Source organism: Leptonychotes weddellii, chromosome 14 (genome assembly GCF_054177405.1).
Source record: "Leptonychotes weddellii isolate Sample4059 chromosome 14, ASM5417740v2, whole genome shotgun sequence".
In the NCBI taxonomy this organism is placed as follows: Eukaryota; Metazoa; Chordata; class Mammalia; order Carnivora; family Phocidae; genus Leptonychotes; species Leptonychotes weddellii.
This window is the reverse complement of record NC_138382.1, coordinates 60018935-60036150: the sequence shown is the minus strand read 5'-3', so window position 1 is coordinate 60036150 and position 17216 is coordinate 60018935. Positions and strand designations below refer to the sequence as shown.

The window sequence follows — 17216 nt, the reverse complement described above, 5'->3', positions numbered from 1 at the left end:
GATAAAGATGAGTGAAATTCTAGCCAAAACAGATTTATCATCAAATGCAGAGAACTCAGTAAAGACCTCCCCCTGTCAATTCCAATGTAAACCTGCTAATGACAATGTTAATTATCATGTATTGGACAGGTCCTTTTTTAATTACAAAATATTTCAGACATACAAAAAATTACCAAGAACAATAAAAGTCACACACTCATCATGGTAATTATCAAACATTAGCATTTTGCCATATTTGATTCATATCTCTTGTTTTAAAAAAATACCTTTTAAAGATAGTTTTGGAATTCCTCCAGTACGCACGCACGCACGCACACACATGCCTCTTCTTCCTCAGTAGTAACCACTGTTCTGAAGTCGGTGTCTGTCTTTCTCATTCAGACTTCGTATGTTACTACATAAACAATGCATAGTATAGTTTCCCATGTTACGTAATTGGTATTATGCTATATACATCCTTTTGCAATTTGGGTTTTGTTTTCACTCAACATTATGTGCTGCCAAGGTTGATACATTTGGCTCTAGTTTATTTATTTTAACTGCTGATTAGTATTCCAGTAAATGATTATACCATGGTTTATTTTCCTATTCTCTTCATAAACATGTAGAATAATGCTGTTATAAATGTTCATTACATGTGTCCTTTTGCACCGTGCAATAGTTTCCTAGAGCACGTAAGTCAAAATGGATATACAGGCTCTGGGAATGCAGACCATCAACTTTGCCAAATTGTAGTTCTACTCACTATGTGAGATTTCCCAGTTTACAACACCCTTGTCAGCATTTGACATTATCAGATATATTTTCCATTCTGATAGGTTTAAATGGTTCGTTGCATACCACAGAGACTATACCACATACTGATTAAGAACAAGGCCCTAGATTGGGTTTAAAATCTTACTCCATCACTTAGTAACAAGGAGACTTGGGCAGATTAACCTCTCTGAGCCACAGTTTACTCATCTGTAAAATGGGAATGATAACAATGTCACCTCATTGTTATAAAGACTGGTTTAATATATATAAAGCCTTTGGAACAGCATGTGAACTTTTTATATTTTTTCCTAGCACTTCTATGGGGAGAGAAACTCCCGGTATGTAAATAATAATTTGCCTGGACCAGAACCACTTCCTACTCTATTTTTGCTATTACAACACTTCAGATATATATTGTCTTAAATGGGTTTAATTAAATGAACTAAAAAAAAAAGGTAACTAACAGTTAAGGTACTTTTTTGATGTGGAAAATATGTTTCATCATTTCAGAGTTGTTTACTCAATTTATCTAAATTAAAAACAAAGCAAAACCCCAGTTCACCCATTTCTCCCATTCCACTCGGACCCTGGCAACCACCAGTCTGTTCTCTGCATCTGTGACCTTTCAGTTTTCAAAGTCTGTTGACACAATGTTGTCATAAATGGGAGACTTCCTCTAATGCATTTCTTTTTTTTTTTTAAGATTTTATTTATTTATTTGAGACAGAGAGCATGAGAGGGAGGAGGGTCAGAGGGAGAAGCAGACTCCCCGCCGAGCAGGGAGCCCGATGCGGGACTCGATCCCGGGACTCCAGGATCATGACCTGAGCCGAAGGCAGTTGCTTAACCAACTGACCCACCCAGGCGCCCCTTCTAATGCATTTCTAACATTAATAATAATAACATTTTGTTTCTTTCAGGTGCCAATGTGCAGCAGGCTTCACGGGGCCACACTGTGAATTAGATATCAATGAATGTCAGTCTAACCCATGTAGAAATCAGGCCACCTGCGTGGATGAATTAAACTCATACAGTTGTAAATGTCAGCCGGGATTTTCAGGCAGCAGGTGTGAAACAGGTATATATGAGCTCAGTGTTATTAATAACAATACTAAAAATAATGAGATCGTAACAATGTCAATTTTTACCTGTTCCGAGCACTGTCTACATACCAAAAATGATGCTAAGCATTTTATACTTATTTAATTTTGACAGCCATCCAGCAAACTAGGTACTATTATCCCCAATAGCAAAGGTGAGGAAAATGAAGCTCAGAGGGGAAACAGAGAAAATTGAATTTAGTAGAACTCTTCACCTTCTACATGTTTAGAAAGGACACTTGATTTAGGAGTTCAGAGTCCACAGACATGTCTGAGACTCAGCTAAGCTGCTTTCTCAGGGTGCTGGAGTCTTTTAGCTGTGGGACTTTTGTTTTCTTAAGTGGGGTATGCAGGATTGGGGCAGAGCTGAATTGCTCATGAAATAGGGAAGAACGAGGGCCCTGAGTAGAGGTGGAATGTGGCCCTTGCAGTTGCCCCCCTTTTCTATTGTAGCCTCAATTCCCCTGCTTTACGGAGTCATCCCATCAGCATACAGACATGCGTTACTGTCCCCTGTCTTTATTAACTTCCCAATTCTATCTCTCCTTCCAGCTAGTCCCTGTTTCTCTGCTTCCTTACACTACTAAGTGCTTTCCCTATCTTAGTTACTGATTCTTTTACTTAAAAGAATGTATTATATATTTTGTAAATAATATATATTTAATGTGGAAACTGCCTCTCACATCATCATATTGACTGAAATGGGCTTCCTTGACAATAGTACTGCAAATCCACTGCTTACCTTACACAATTGAAAAATGCCTCCCAAGTGCCGCGGTCGACACACCTTTCTTATTTGTTGCAGACCAGTCTTCAGGTTTTAACCTGGATTTTGAAGTTTCGGGTATCTATGGTTACGTCATGCTAGATGGTGTGCTTCCATCTCTCTGGGCTGTAAGCTGCACATTCTGGATGAAATCTAATGACACCAATAATTATGGAACACCAATCTCCTATGCACTTGAGAATGGCAGTGACAATACCTTCCTCCTGACCGATTATAATGGGTAAGCAGAAATGTCAAGAAAGCCATACTCTAGATGTTATCCTGGGACCAAGTTAGAACTGACACTGGTGTTGGGGGATAGAGGAGCAAGGGAGTCAGGTGCTCCAGCAGGATAGCAATGACAATGGTCAAACAGAGCATCTGGACACGTTCTGTAAGAGAGCAAAGTTTCAATGATAGCGCCTTATGCACGGATTATGTTTTGCTCTTTGCTAAGTGTTACTTCATTTGATCTTCTCAGTGGCCTGAGGAACTGGTTTTCTAGGTCACAAAACAAAGTTTCAGAGAGACTAGATGATTTGCCCCAAATCTCACACCCTGGAAGTGATAGAGCTAAGTCTCAGACTGACTGTTAAGACTGACGCTCTTTCTTTTATATATCAAAACCTGCAGGGGTTCAAGGATTTCAGTGACATTATTGACCCATGGGAGACACATACATTAAATAGGAATCCATCTACAGACTCAGGTGTACAAGATGATGTTTATTTCTCTTTGGATCAATTAATTCAACTGCAGGGCCGCATCTCTCTGGGCTGTCAGAAAGACCAACCTTGGTTGTTTCCCTCCTTCTTTCCGTACTAAGTGCTTTTCCTATCTTAGATTCTCACAGATTGTCGGAAACCCACAGAGTCTTGCTAAAGAGCCACAGACTTGGCTAGGACTTCCATCACTGGTCCTCTGTCCACAGTGCTTATCACTGGGCTATGAACTGCCTCAGCCCCTGTGGGTCCTTCAGAATCACAGCTCTTTGCCATGTGGAATCACAACCTTCAGTCTAGACAGATTCTGTGGTGGCCTTTTCATCTAAGATCTACCCAAATTTCTGTCCCATTGCTACTGAGCAGGGTGCAGGCCCCACTGAGCCCTCTTGCCTCTCCTCAGCCCATGGGACTGTCGCTATTCTGGTAGAACTCTCCCCAACCTCAAACCCTATTCTTCTTAGTGGAAACTTTCAAAAACAAAATCCAAGAAATTTACACAAACCTCCCCTGAGGCAAAATATATATAAAGAGAGAACCTGTTATCCACTTGAATAGGGAAGGAAAATGGGAAAACACAAAGGGGAAGCAATTAGTATTATAAAAATACCATTTTTTTCCATAAATATCTATGAATAAGGACTAAGAAGATATGGAGAGAGGTATTCAATGAATTCTTCCTTATCAATTTTCCCTAATTTTTTTCTTTTACTCCAATTGCTTTTGAAGATATTTCACTTTAAACTGCTTACGGGGCGCCTGGGTGGCTCAGTCGGTTAAGCGACTGCCTTCGGCTCAGGTCATGATCCTGGAGTCCCGGGATCGAGTCCCGCATCGGGCTCCCAGCTCGGCAGGGAGTCTGCTTCTCCCTCTGACCCTCCTCCCTCTCTTGTTCTCTGTCTCTCATTCTCTCTCTCTCAAATAAATAAATAAAATCTTTAAATAAATAAATAAATAAATAAATAAACTGCTTAATATCTTTGATATTCCCCAAAGTGACATGGTTGTTCAAAACCTCTTGTTGTTGGTCATCTTTGTTTAGTTCCAATTAGGCTTGCCTTTGGATCGACATACTTTGTCTGCCATATGACTGCTTTGGCAACCCAGAGAGAGAACTCACTTTCTGTGAGACCTCTGAAGTTAGTTCCTGGTCTTAGGAAAACATCCATTCCAAAAGAAGGAAACCAGTCTGATGTTTGTACAACTCTCATTCCTTCCATTCTTGATTCACTCCCTCCGGAATAGACAGTTGGTAAATTATCTCAACTTGGATCAACTTCTCTCGTTATCCTAAGACTATTTCCTATCCCTTCGTGTCTAAGAAATATAAACTAATTTTCAGTGAACTACAATAAAGTGTCATTTATAAATCAACTCTCCCTGTATGAAATGTGACCAATGGAGAAAAAGAAGTAATGGCTGTCCTCGAAGTGCTTTACATACAAAAAAAAAAAAAAAAGAAAGGAAAAGAAGAAAAATAGTAACGTGCCCCATAGATGAGATTACGTTGTATGACTGATGACTCTGTTACCTGGAATGTTTTCACAGTTGGGTTCTTTATGTGAATGGCAAGGAAAAGATAACAGACTGTCCCTCCGTGAATGATGACCGTTGGCATCACATTGCAATCACTTGGAGGAGTTCTGATGGAGCCTGGAAGGTCTATATCGATGGGAAACTATCTGACGGTGGTGTGGGCCTCTCTGTTGGTTCACCCATACCTGGTATGTCTTAGCTAAAGGAATATCATTCCCTTAGATGCCAGACGTGGTGGCACTTAGATGAACGTCAAGTTTGCTAGCTTTTTTGTCCTTGGTTCTACACAAAGGTCAACAGTTATCTCTCCCATTTTCTACTCCCTGATTACCCAGACTGAATTATTACAAGCTTTTCCTAGGTGAGCTGTGTGACACTCTGTGTAAGAAATGCATTTGGGGACTTATAGTAAGACTAGCAAGGTGCAGGCTGAGCTAACCATGGAAGGTCACTAAATTGTCTTCCAAGGAGGAGAGGAATTACTGGTATGTTTTGGTTGCTTGTTTTGTTTTGTGATTGTTTACATAGGACACAAGTATATCCAGTGTATAAGCTGGAGCACTGCTAACACTCTGTCTTTTATGAAGAGGAAAGTTAGAGGTTCCCTGTAGTAAATAAGGAAACATTAAAAGTGTTTCAACAGGAAGTGACATTATCAGGTGAAGTGGGGCGGTGGTTCCTTTTTGTGTTTAAGTATTCTTGTTTTCAACTATCTCTTCTCTGGATAGTGGAACTGCAAGTGGCTTTTATTTTCTTCTTTATTCTTTTCCCGTATTTCATAATGAACATATATTTCCTTTATGGTTAAAAAAAAAAAAGCATTTCTCTATATTAAAAAAGAAAAACCTGATAGAAGAGTGAAAATAGGTTACAGGGATAGGAAAATAAAGCACAGAGACTGTAATAGTAGCCACCCAAGGAGATGGTTGTCTGACCACAGCAGTAAGAATGAATTGGAGTCCATAAATATTGCAGAGCTCCAATTGACAGAGCTTAGTGAATGGCTGGCTTCAGTTTGGGTGACTAGGTCCATTGAAGAGTCTGTTATCTGAGAGAGGAATTCTAGGAACAAGGACAATTATCAGAGCAGGGATTAGGAGTGAAGGAAGAATTTCTATTTGATTTTAGATATATTGGGTTTGAATTCTGATCACAGGACTACATGCAACTAAAAACATAGGTTGATACCACTTTATATCAAATTGACAGAGTTGTTTTTAGTGGTAGGATGTGATTGGCAAGGATTCGGCGCAGCAGACACTTTAGAGTGCTGGTATGAAAACTGATGCAACCTTTCTGGGAAGCAATTTAGGAACTTTCATCAAGAACCTTAGAGAAGGGCGCCTGGGTGGCTCAGTTGGTTAAGCGACTGCCTTCAGCTCAGGTCATGATCCTGGAGTCCCGGGATCGAGTCCCGCATCAGGCTCCCTGCTCAGCGGGGAGTCTGCTTCTCCCTCTGACCCTCCCCCGTCTCATGCTCTCTCTCTCTATCTCATTCTCTCTCTCAAATAAATAAATAAAATCTTTAAAAAAAAAAAAAAGAAGAACCTTAGAGAAACCCTTGGTATGCAACCAACAATTCAACTACCAGGAATCAGACTAAAGGAAATAATCAGTGATCTGAATAAATACTCATGTATCAATATATTTATCTCAGTGATACTTCACTACCAAACTTGGAAACAACTCCAATATCCAATAAGAAATGGTAGTTTAATTAACTAATTAAGCAAAGTATGGATTATTGTGCATTCATATATAAAACAGCTATTAAAACTCATGAAATGAGAGCATGTCCAAGAAGAAAAAGCCAGATTCAAACATCATATATAGTATGATCCTGAGTTGTGTGTTTTAAAATCTCTCTCACACACACATACGCATATACTAAAAAAATAATAAAAATAAAACCTCGGAGGAAATACACAAAACTGTTAAATGATTTTTTTTTTTCTGGATAAGAGGAATTCGTTATGCTTTATTTTTTCAAATTTTCTCCCGTACGTGTATTAATTTTTAATGATTAATAAGAAAAGGACGTAGTTTTGGGAAATCATGAAAAGGGGTTCTACATATATCAATTGGCAGGTGAGTGAGATCAGATGGGGAGATTGTTGAAGGAAGAAGAGAGGAGGCCAGGGGTGGAAGCCTAGGTGCCTCAGTATCTTAAGAGGTAGGCAGAGAAGAGAGGCAAAATGAGCACAAAGGTTCAAGAAGAACCAGGAAAGGATGACTTCACGAAAAGAAAGTGGAATCAGCCCAGCCCCTGGCAGGGAACAGGTGGTATCCCCAAGGAGGAGAACTAAAGAGAGTTTAAGGAAGGGACGATTTGCAAAGGTGTGGGCAAGATTAAGAGAACCAAAATATGAAAGTAAAACACACTCATGACTAGCAACAATAGAATGGCACAAGAGATAGGCCCAAAATGACAAGGAGTGGGAGTTGTTGCCAGAATGTAGGCAAACCTAAACCTTGCTGGGAGGAAGGTATCCAGGAAATTAAGCTTCTCTTTCATCCCACTTCCTTATCTTGGGTTGATCCTTCCATTAGCCAGGTATAAACAGAAGCGAGAGGAACAAGGCAGCCAGATGGTGTCAGCCTTTGAGGGCGCAAAGCAGAATTGAGAAGGGTGGCAGGTGTCTCTGGAGGGGCAAACACAGACCATCCAGTACATCCAGGAAGGACAGTTTAATAGAATGAAATAGCCCAGTAGGAACCAACAAGAAAGAGAAATCACCAGAGGTGAATATGAGTTTCCATTGAATTTGGCAGTGAGGTAGCCATTGGCAAATTTAGAGGTCATCTTGGAATTGGTGATAGAAATTTAAGCATTTCAGGGTTACGAAGAAGAAAATGAAGAGCAGCTACTGGTAGTCTGTCATGGAGGGTAACTTCCTGGAATAAAGGAGGCAAAATAGAACTTACCTGTTTTGTTGACATAAAATACACATGCACATATATATATGTGTAGTTTTTATAGTTAAATGTTTGTAAATCTGGTATAATATTCTAAACCCTCTCTGACTATTTTTTAAGTTGCTCTAGATAAAATATTGAATTTGTCCTTGTAGGTAAAACATACAGTGAATGTAGGTAATTTGGTTTTTCAACAATTTTCCCTGATACCTTTATATTGTCAGTGCTTTCATTAAGTTAGCATGTTTGGAATAACAGACATGAAGTCAGTTTTCCTCCTTATTTCTCTCCTCTCTTTAGGTGGTGGTGCCTTAGTTGTTGGGCAAGAACAAGACCAAAAAGGAGAGGGATTCAACCCAGCTGAGTCTTTTGTGGGTTCCATAAGCCAGCTGAACCTCTGGGACTCTGTCCTGTCTCCACAGCAGGTCAATTCCATTTTCAGTGTATGACAGTAATGAGATACAAAGGTACAAACCTAGTGAAAATGTGAACAGACTAATGATCCCATATCTTACTGCAGCCTCTGGGTTTTCAGACTTGACCACCGATATCATTTGATGCTATGGTCGTGGACGAAGCTAAGCAGAGGTTATCTGCAGTCACTTTCAATTAATCCCCTTTTCAGTTTCTTGGTGATGTTTTTAAATTTCATTAGACACGATTATTTTAGGAGACCTTGTAATTTCCAAGCTGGAGAGAATCAGAGAGAATACTGGTTCACATCCCTCTGACTAAAGATGCAGAAATTGAGGGCTGGCCATAAGGCAATGCTTAGAGAGTAACAGGAGCCAGTGGTTAAAGCCAGTCTGGAGTCTGACAGCCTGGGTTCAAATCCCTGTTTGGACCACAGCCTTGTAGTGCTGATTTTGAACATGTTACTCCATCTGCCGAAGCTTCGGTTTTCTTATCTGTGAAGGATGAACAGATAGCATAGTAGAGTTTCGGCATGATCACACACAGCACGGCAGGTATCATCATGGTCTTGTTTGCCACAAAGCGAGGGCTTCTAGAAGTCTACCCTTATTATTATAGTGGCAGAACTTGCCCAGGCCTCAGTTTACCCACCTCTAGATCAGAGGCAGCACACAGGAGAATGAGATGTGGGGAACCTCTATAACACCTTAATAAACTGCAGAGCTTTTTTCTCAGTCAGAATTTCAGACTATCTGGCAACTGGCATATCTGGGAGAGGGGAGGATGGGGATGGAGGAGAGAGAGGGAGGGAAGAGACTTCTCTGTTACCCCTGAAATCGTACTGTACAAAAGCCTCCTTCCTTTCACCACCTTCTCCCTCAGATCTGTGAATGTTTTCAAGAGGACTCAATGAGGGTATAATAACTCTGTCATATTGAATCAAATAAGGTTTATCTAAAGATGTGTGTTTAAACTTCCAGGTGAAATCACTGGCTACCTCATGCCCAGAGGAACTCAAAAAAGGAAATGTGTTAGCCTGGCCTGATTTCCTGTCTGGAATTGTGGGAAAAGTGAAGATCAATTACAAGAGCATATTCTGTTCTGGTTAGAATGTTCTTCTTCTGTAAACTGCCATCTCTTGACTACTCCCGAGATTTTCCTGCAAAAGGAGACTGTTCAGAATTCACCGTTGGTCAAGTAGTGTGTGCCTGTCTGTCTATTGTTTAGCTAGCAATTCACCTTTACTCTACCTTTATCCAAAGGATTTATTTTTTTAATACTTAAATACATGCTGTATTGGAGAGTACAAAATTCATTGTGGAGAAAACTTAGACAGTGGTAAAACAAGATTAGGAAAATAGGATGAGAGGAAGGATATGGTTAATTTTTCAAATGCCACCAAAGCCCTATCCTCCTATGTGAGATGGGGTACTCACAACAGGGTACTTCCTAGCAGCCGTTAGCACAGGGAGAAAAGCAATGGACATGACAGTCTGCACACCAAATAATCAAACTCTGATCATAAAATTCAATGTATTTGAAGAAGTTTCTAAAGATGTCCTAGAATTCATGGGTTTTGATAACTTGTAAGTACATTTCATTAATATTTCTAAAATACCACTTTTTCCTTAAAATATTCAGCTGACTTCTGTAGCAAGAGGAAAAGTGGTGGCCTCAAATAGTCTTTTTCTAGTCATTTTGCTTGCCAGGGATCTGGTCACATGTCACCTTGTTTTGGTAGCAGTAGAAAGGCTCAGATGCTGGCGCAACATGTGATTTGAGACTCTTGACCTGGCGATGTTGCCATGAGGGTGCTGACAAGCTCTGTGCCTGTGTTCTTTTCCCGCAGATTGCCCACCTTTAGAAGGATCGGTACCTCATCTGCGAACTGCGTCGGCCGACTTAAAGCCAGGCTCCAAAATCAGTGTGTTCTGTGATCCAGGCTTCCAGATGGTTGGGAACCCTGTGCAGTACTGTCTGAATCAAGGACAATGGACACAACCACTCCCCCACTGCGAACGTGAGCTGCCACTGTGGAAGGCATTTCAGTAGCTCCTGACAGATGTTGGAGCATAGGGACATTTTTCAGGAATGCTAGATAAAAGCTAAATACACCACAATAGTAAACACAGTAACTATTCACTGAATAGTTCCCTCTCTATGAGGGGGATGGGTGATGAAGAGACTAGCCCTGTGGTTGCACCCCAGGTGCAACAGGGAACCGGATGGGAAGGGAAGACAGAGCTGGGAGCTGGAGCCCCAAGAGAGATGGGTTATGGCTGGGTAGGAAACAAGAAAAGATCTCTTGAGTTGGATGCATCAAGTCATTTATTTATTCAGCGATTTTAAACCACCTACTATGTGCTAGACAGCAATCTATGTTCTAGTGATGCAACAGTTGGAAGAAAGTCTCTTTTATGGAGTTTACACCAGAATAGGAGAGACAGGAAATGACAAGTAAATATTGTTTATTTATGGTAAATAAGAGCAAGGGCCAGAAGTAAGAGCTCTGGAGAAAAATAAAGCAAAGTAAGGAAATCCAAAGTGAGGGGCTGGGTGGAAGCAGACTGCTTTATTAGTTAGGGCGATCAGCAAAGTTTCTCCGGGGCATCCATTCTCACCGACATATGTATTTCTCTGTGGCTTGTTTCTCTACTCCCACTACATAGTAGGCTCCACAAGGCAGGAGTCTCTCTCTTTGGTTCATTACTGTAACGTCAGCACCTACGGCAGTGTCTAGCAGGACCTTCGTAACTATTTTTTTTTAATTAATGACTTGCATGCCTGCTCTGAGCCAGACCATCTGCTGGATGCCGAGGGCACAGGTCTGGCTGCAGCCGGCTGCCACCCCTCGAGGGCTCTGGATCTGTGTTTATGCGCAATGGGAAAGTCCCGCTTAACCGCTAGCTGAATATAAACAGAATGTGCTTTGAGCATTTTGCTCCTCACGTGGTTGTGCTCTTCCTGGCCACATTACAGGCATTAGCTGTGGGGTGCCACCCCCTCTGGAGAATGGCTTTTATTCAGCTGAGGACTTCCATGCTGGCAGCACAGTGACCTATCAGTGCAACAATGGCTACTACCTGTTGGGCGATTCAAGGATGTTCTGTACAGATAATGGGAGCTGGAATGGCATCGCACCGTCATGCCTTGGTGAGATCAATCTTGGCAGCACCGCCTGGGTTTATGCTAGCTCCCTGGGAGACCATCTTCCCAAATTCCTGAGGCTTTCTTGTGACATTCCTTTGTTAACTTCATCTCATCCCAGTAAGCTCTGGGCAAGCCACAGTGACAAAGCAGCTGTCCCTAGAGGTGCCAGAAATATTTGGAATTGTTACCAGGCTCAGTATTAAGACTGTTTTCATCTATCTCTGTTCTTCTACTTACCACCTATCAAGTGGGGGAATAATAGCTTTTATTGTGTATCTGCAATGTGATCATGACTACTATATTTACTACAGTATATTTTCACTATATCGAAATATCTATGGTGTTATACATTAAGTGATATGTAATGATTTAGAAGTAAAAACAAGTATTTGATACATAAGAAAAATCAATCAACTTCACTACCTGTAAGCTATCTTCATTTTAGACGTTGATGAATGCGCAGTTGGGTCAGATTGTAGTGAGTATGCCTCCTGCCTGAATACAAATGGATCCTACATTTGCTCATGTATCCCACCCCACACAGGAGATGGTAAAAACTGTGCAGGTAACTAGTACATGTGTAATTGGGAAGTTTATTAATTCTTTTATTTATATATTTCAAATGTATGTTATTTAAAAATACAACAGTATTTTCAAGTTCAAAGGACAGGTGGAGAAGATAAAAACCATCTTTTAAAAAGACATGTAACTAAAGGAGCTTTAAATTAGCATTGTGCCTCTCCCAACTTCCCAATCTCTGAAAAATAAAACTGAGAGCCCGCTGTATCACCAGAATGTTGGAGCAACATCTCTATAGTACAAGAATAACAGAGGGGATTTAGAAATATAATCGCTGGCCTCTATGGCCTCAATCAGAGCAAAGAAGATAGATACTTCACCATCAGTGCCTAAGCCACACAGAATTATGTTATTGAAAAAAAACTGACCTCTTCCCTTATCACATCTCTAGATTTTGTGATAACTTTGATAATACAGGCCCAACTCCCAGAAAATAGAAAGTTAAGAGGACTTCTCAAAATCAAGTCTTACGATGGCATTTACTTTTTGAGAGGGTTCATTTAAAGTCCTTGACTTATGGGGCACCTGGGTGACACAGTCAATTAAGCATCCAACTCTTGATTTCAGCTCAAGTCATGATCTTAGGGTTGCAGTATCAAGCCCCGCATCAGACTCCACACTCAGCACGGAGTGTGCTGGAGATTCTCTCTCTCTCTCTATCTCCTTCTGCACCTCCCCCAGCTCGTGTGTGCGCTCTCTCTCTCTAAAATAAATGAATAAATCTTTTTTTTTTTTTTAAATAAAGTCCTTGACTTCTGGGGTGCCTGGGTGGCTCAGTACGTTAAGCGTCTGGCTCTTGATTTTGGCTCAGGTCATGATCTCAGGGTCGTGAGACTGAGCCCAGCATCAGGCTCCGCGCTGGGTGTGGAACCTGCTTAAGATTCTCTCTCTCCCTCTGCCCCTCCCCACCCCCTCAAAAAAAATAAATAAATAATTTTAAAAATACAAATAAAGTCCTTGATTTATATGGCCAGAATGACCTTCAGAAAGATTGAATCAATATATCTTCCCTTTTTGATGATGCAAGTATTACATTTACTCATATCCAAGTCTAGTCCTAAATATCCCTTTAACTTATTTCTCTTCCTAGAAGTGGTGACCACCCCCAAATTTGCACATAGGAGGGATTTCTGATCCATAGTCTGTTTGGAAAGGGAGGCTGGGAATTTTTCTCAAATCTGCCTAAGGTACAGCCTTTACATCAATTTGATAGAAAGCCAATTGCTTTTAAAAAGTAGGCATGAAGTTGGGGGAGGTAGGAGCAGCTAAAGTTCTCCTAATAAATGCCCTGGTACCACCACTACTTCCCAATAAACAGCTCCCTTTCAGCCAGGTAAATTTTGTATATTTTTGTTAGTCACTGTGTTTCAAAATACTGTAGTTTAAATGCCTGTTAAATGTGTGTTCTGGTCTAATGTCCAGTGTATCCCAGGCCTTCCCATGTCTCCCTTCAAGAGCTTTTTTCCCCCAAGATTTAACTGGTACTTTAACTGTAGTGAAATTCTTTTGCTGTGAGACCCTGCATGGTTGTGCAAACACCACTCATTGTCCCACAAAAACTTTCTCTCTTTTTCAAGAACCTATAAAATGTAAGGCTCCAGGAAATCCAGAAAATGGCCACTCTTCTGGTGAGGTTTATACACTGGGCGCCCAAGTCACTTTCTCGTGTGAGGAAGGATACCAGCTGTTGGGAGTAACCACAATCACGTGTTTGGAGTCTGGAGAATGGAGTCATCTGTTACCATATTGCGAAGGTATGTTTCGTAAATTCCCCCAGATTCATGGTGTTTGGCAATACTAGAAATTTAAGGGATAGTTGTGTCACGTGTTAGGTTGTATCAATATTCTTTGTATTTAAAACCCAACTATTGGGCTCATCTTTAAACATGACAAGATAACTTAGAGGTGCCCTTGAGCTTGTAGAGATTTTTTTACATGCTGGCCAGAAAAGCAATACTTCCTTTGTTTTTTCCACCTTCTAGCTGTTTACTGTGGTGCACCTGCTATCCCAGAAAATGGCGGCATTGATGGATCAGCATTTACCTATGGCAGTAAAATAACATATAGGTAAGTGTGTAAGATTAAAACTACATTGTAGAAGTTGTTGATGATGTGCTGGCTGTGATCTAAAACTGAAAGAAAGGGAGAAGAAGAATCCCAGAGGATTTTTTTTAATTAATACGAAATTAATTGAATTATGTGTAGTACGAAGGAACCAAGTTCAATAACCTAATGGTGGCAGTCCTGTCTAGAATCCTTAAATCCCTTGACAAGTAACTTATTGTCACCAGCATCGTTGAGGTGCTCTGAGAATGGGTGCCATGGAGGAAGGCCCTGCAAGCTAAGGAATGTTCTTGGTTATAAGCTGGAGGTTTGGCTCAGGCACTCATACTAAACCAGACTGTTCTCAAACTAGGAATTTTCTGTTCGCAGCTACTAATCCATGGCATAAACTGGGGGCAAGCCAAACTCTTAATTTTTCTACTTACCACTCAGCAAGGTCCCTATGGGGGAGATGTACAGTGTTCAGCCTTGGAAAACAATCATTTCAAAGCATTATTTCAGTAGGAAAAAAAAAAGAACTCTTCCAATAAATTGTAAAGTGTAAATTCTCAATATTTTTAAAGGTTTTGGCACTGATAAAATTATGCAAATAATAAAGGAAATTATATTCAGTAATCTCCCTTTATCCTCTTTAGGTGTAATAAAGGATATACACTGAATGGTGATAAAGAATCATCCTGTCTTGCTAGCGGTTCTTGGAGTCATTCTCTTCCTATGTGTGAACTGGTCAAGTGTTCTAGCCCTGAAAGCATAAATAATGGGAAATATATTTTGAGTGGGCTTACCTACCTTTCTACTGCATCATATTCATGTGAGAGTGGATACAGGTAAAGTCCATAGACACCAGCCAAGCTTCCTAAAATACCCTGTTACTCATTATTTACTAAGTAGGTTTCATTTGTATATAACTAGCTGACTTTAGATACAAGTTTCTAAATGCAAAAGATACTCTCAAATTTGCTGCTTCATGAAGACTAGCTTATAGTGCTGGGAATGCCTAGGGAAATATTCCACCTAACTTTGACTCTGAGGGCTCTAGTTGAGTCACTGTAAACAGTCATTAAACATGAAAGCAAAAAGTGTTTGGGAAGCTTAACACAATATCTGGATTTTTTTTTTTTTTTTGGTACATAACTTACCACGCTTATACTGAAAATTGTATGGGATGTTACAAAAGCATGTCAGGGTGAGGGCCCAGGTTCTTAATACTGTAAGAGGTTGATTTGATCAGTGCTGTGCCTGGGGGTGTATGCGTGTGTGTTCCAACAGAGGGACAGAAGGGAGAGGCTGCAGTCAGAAACTTGGTCAGCAGGATCTGAAGTGAAACAGATCCAGTGACTAGAGAGTTGAGTGATACAGACAGGCAGATTCAGGTAGGCAAACAAAGGTGGCTAAGCCACGCCATTGGGATGCGAGGTTTGCGAAATCAAAGGAAGACCAGAGGTCAGAGTCACGAGCAACGCAGTGCACCTGCCCAGGCTCGGGACAAGGACTGTGCCCTTGGACCTCAGTTACCATGACTTCCTGGGTGTCTGTCTCCATTTTCGCTGGATCCCAACCAGACTATTAACCTCTTCTCATCCAGGTGATGAGTGCCCTACTCCAGCACCAGGGAGCACATTTTATTTTGCAGCTGTTGTGATGTTGTTTTAGCCCATTCGCTGACAGAAGCGCTCTGGAGCCGGCTCACAATCGTCTCCAGAGCAGTGAATAATGGCCATTCTTTCCCAGCTTACAGGGCCCTTCTGTCCTTGGATGCTCGGCCTCAGGCAGCTGGGACAGAGCGCCACCTACCTGCCATCTTGTGGTCTGTGAGGAGCCACCGGCCATCAAAGATGCTGTCATCACTGGGAGGAACTTCACTTTTGGGAACACTGTCACTTACACCTGCAAAGAAGGGTGAGTAACCGTGTGAGGGAAAGAAGCTTTGGGAGCCTCGAGGGAGTGGACACGGCCCCCGCCGTGGAGATGGGCTCCATCGAACACTAAATTACGTTTCCTAGCCGCCAAGGCCAGAGAGAGCTTTATGCTCTTGTTTTCTCCTGTGGCAACAGCGTTTTTCTGGAATTAGAGTAACTTCTCAAATTAAGCCTCGAATAATGGACGTTGGGCAATACAGTGGAAAATAGCTTTCTACTTCACTGAAAGATGCAAAAAGCACATTTAAATAGCCATTTGTGGGGGCGCCTGGGTGGCTCGGTCGGTTAAATAGGCATTTGTGTATTTATCTTCTGCAAACCTGAAGGCAAGACTTTGAGTCACAACCTAAAGGTGACATGTCTGCAGGGGAAAAAAGATCATAAAGCTCAGGTCTTTCTATTTTTAATGATCTCAGTTCATTCAGAGGTAAAATTTGAAAAACAAGGAAGCAGATTACAAAGGGCTTTCACACTCACTGTCTCATTGGCTCCTCACAAAAGCCCTATGAGGTACAGAGAAAGGGGAGGCTCCCCCTGGGGTGGTGTCTGCTTAGCATCTCAGGGAGGTGATAAGGAAGTGAGGGGTAAGTGAATCCCAGGACTTCTGACTTGAATTTATTTCATTGCTTCCCCACCACCCCCCATGCTCCTTTAATAAATATTTTCACCATGAATAATAGTGCTTTCATGAAGCTCCAGATTGACCAGAGGTATTTTTCACACAGTTGGAAGCAGCACCAGCAGAGAGTTGCCACTTTCTAGATTTGTAGCTCAGCTTTGTCCTTCACTGTGTGGCTTTGGGAAAATTGTATCACCTCTCTGTGCTTCGAGTGTCCTACATAAAAACAATTTCATTAAAGGTTCATACTTACGGATACTGTGAAAAATAAAATGCCTAGTATAAAGCCTGGCCTAGCCAGGGGGAAAAAATTAATTCAACCAACTTTGCCGTTATTATGACTGAAACACAAATGAGATGGCAGTTTCTATTCTATCATAGAAGTTGAAGTTCATTTCACCTGGAGAGAGGACAATCCCGGTAGTACAGGACTGCCAGCAGGTGGTGACAATATTTTTTTTTTTTTTTTGCAAAAAGTTCCTGAGAGTCAAACACTTAGATGAATAGCTGATGGAAATCCCAAATCTTTTTGTTTAAATTTTGTATTGTTATGTTAATCACATACATTACATCATTAGTTTTTGGTGTAGTGTTCCATGATTCATTGTTTGTGTATAACACCCAGTGCTCCATGCAGAACGTGCCCTCTTTAATACCCATCACCAGGCTAACCCA

At 41.1% G+C, this 17216-nt stretch overlaps 1 protein-coding gene across 1 annotated transcript in view; it reads left to right on the top strand.

Annotated features, from left to right (window-relative positions):
• SVEP1 (sushi, von Willebrand factor type A, EGF and pentraxin domain containing 1) overlaps nt 1–17216 on the top strand; it is a 176449-nt gene that overhangs the window by 101886 nt on the left and 57347 nt on the right. Inside the window, exons 25-36 of the mRNA XM_081804083.1 lie at nt 1677–1834; nt 2662–2863; nt 4893–5068; nt 8097–8221; nt 9191–9314; nt 10060–10230; nt 11190–11363; nt 11806–11925; nt 13517–13693; nt 13922–14006; nt 14639–14830; nt 15735–15902. Of these exons, the coding sequence (XP_081660209.1) occupies nt 1677–1834; nt 2662–2863; nt 4893–5068; nt 8097–8221; nt 9191–9314; nt 10060–10230; nt 11190–11363; nt 11806–11925; nt 13517–13693; nt 13922–14006; nt 14639–14830; nt 15735–15902 (1872 nt within the window). The remainder of the gene's footprint in view (nt 1–1676; nt 1835–2661; nt 2864–4892; nt 5069–8096; nt 8222–9190; nt 9315–10059; nt 10231–11189; nt 11364–11805; nt 11926–13516; nt 13694–13921; nt 14007–14638; nt 14831–15734; nt 15903–17216) is intronic.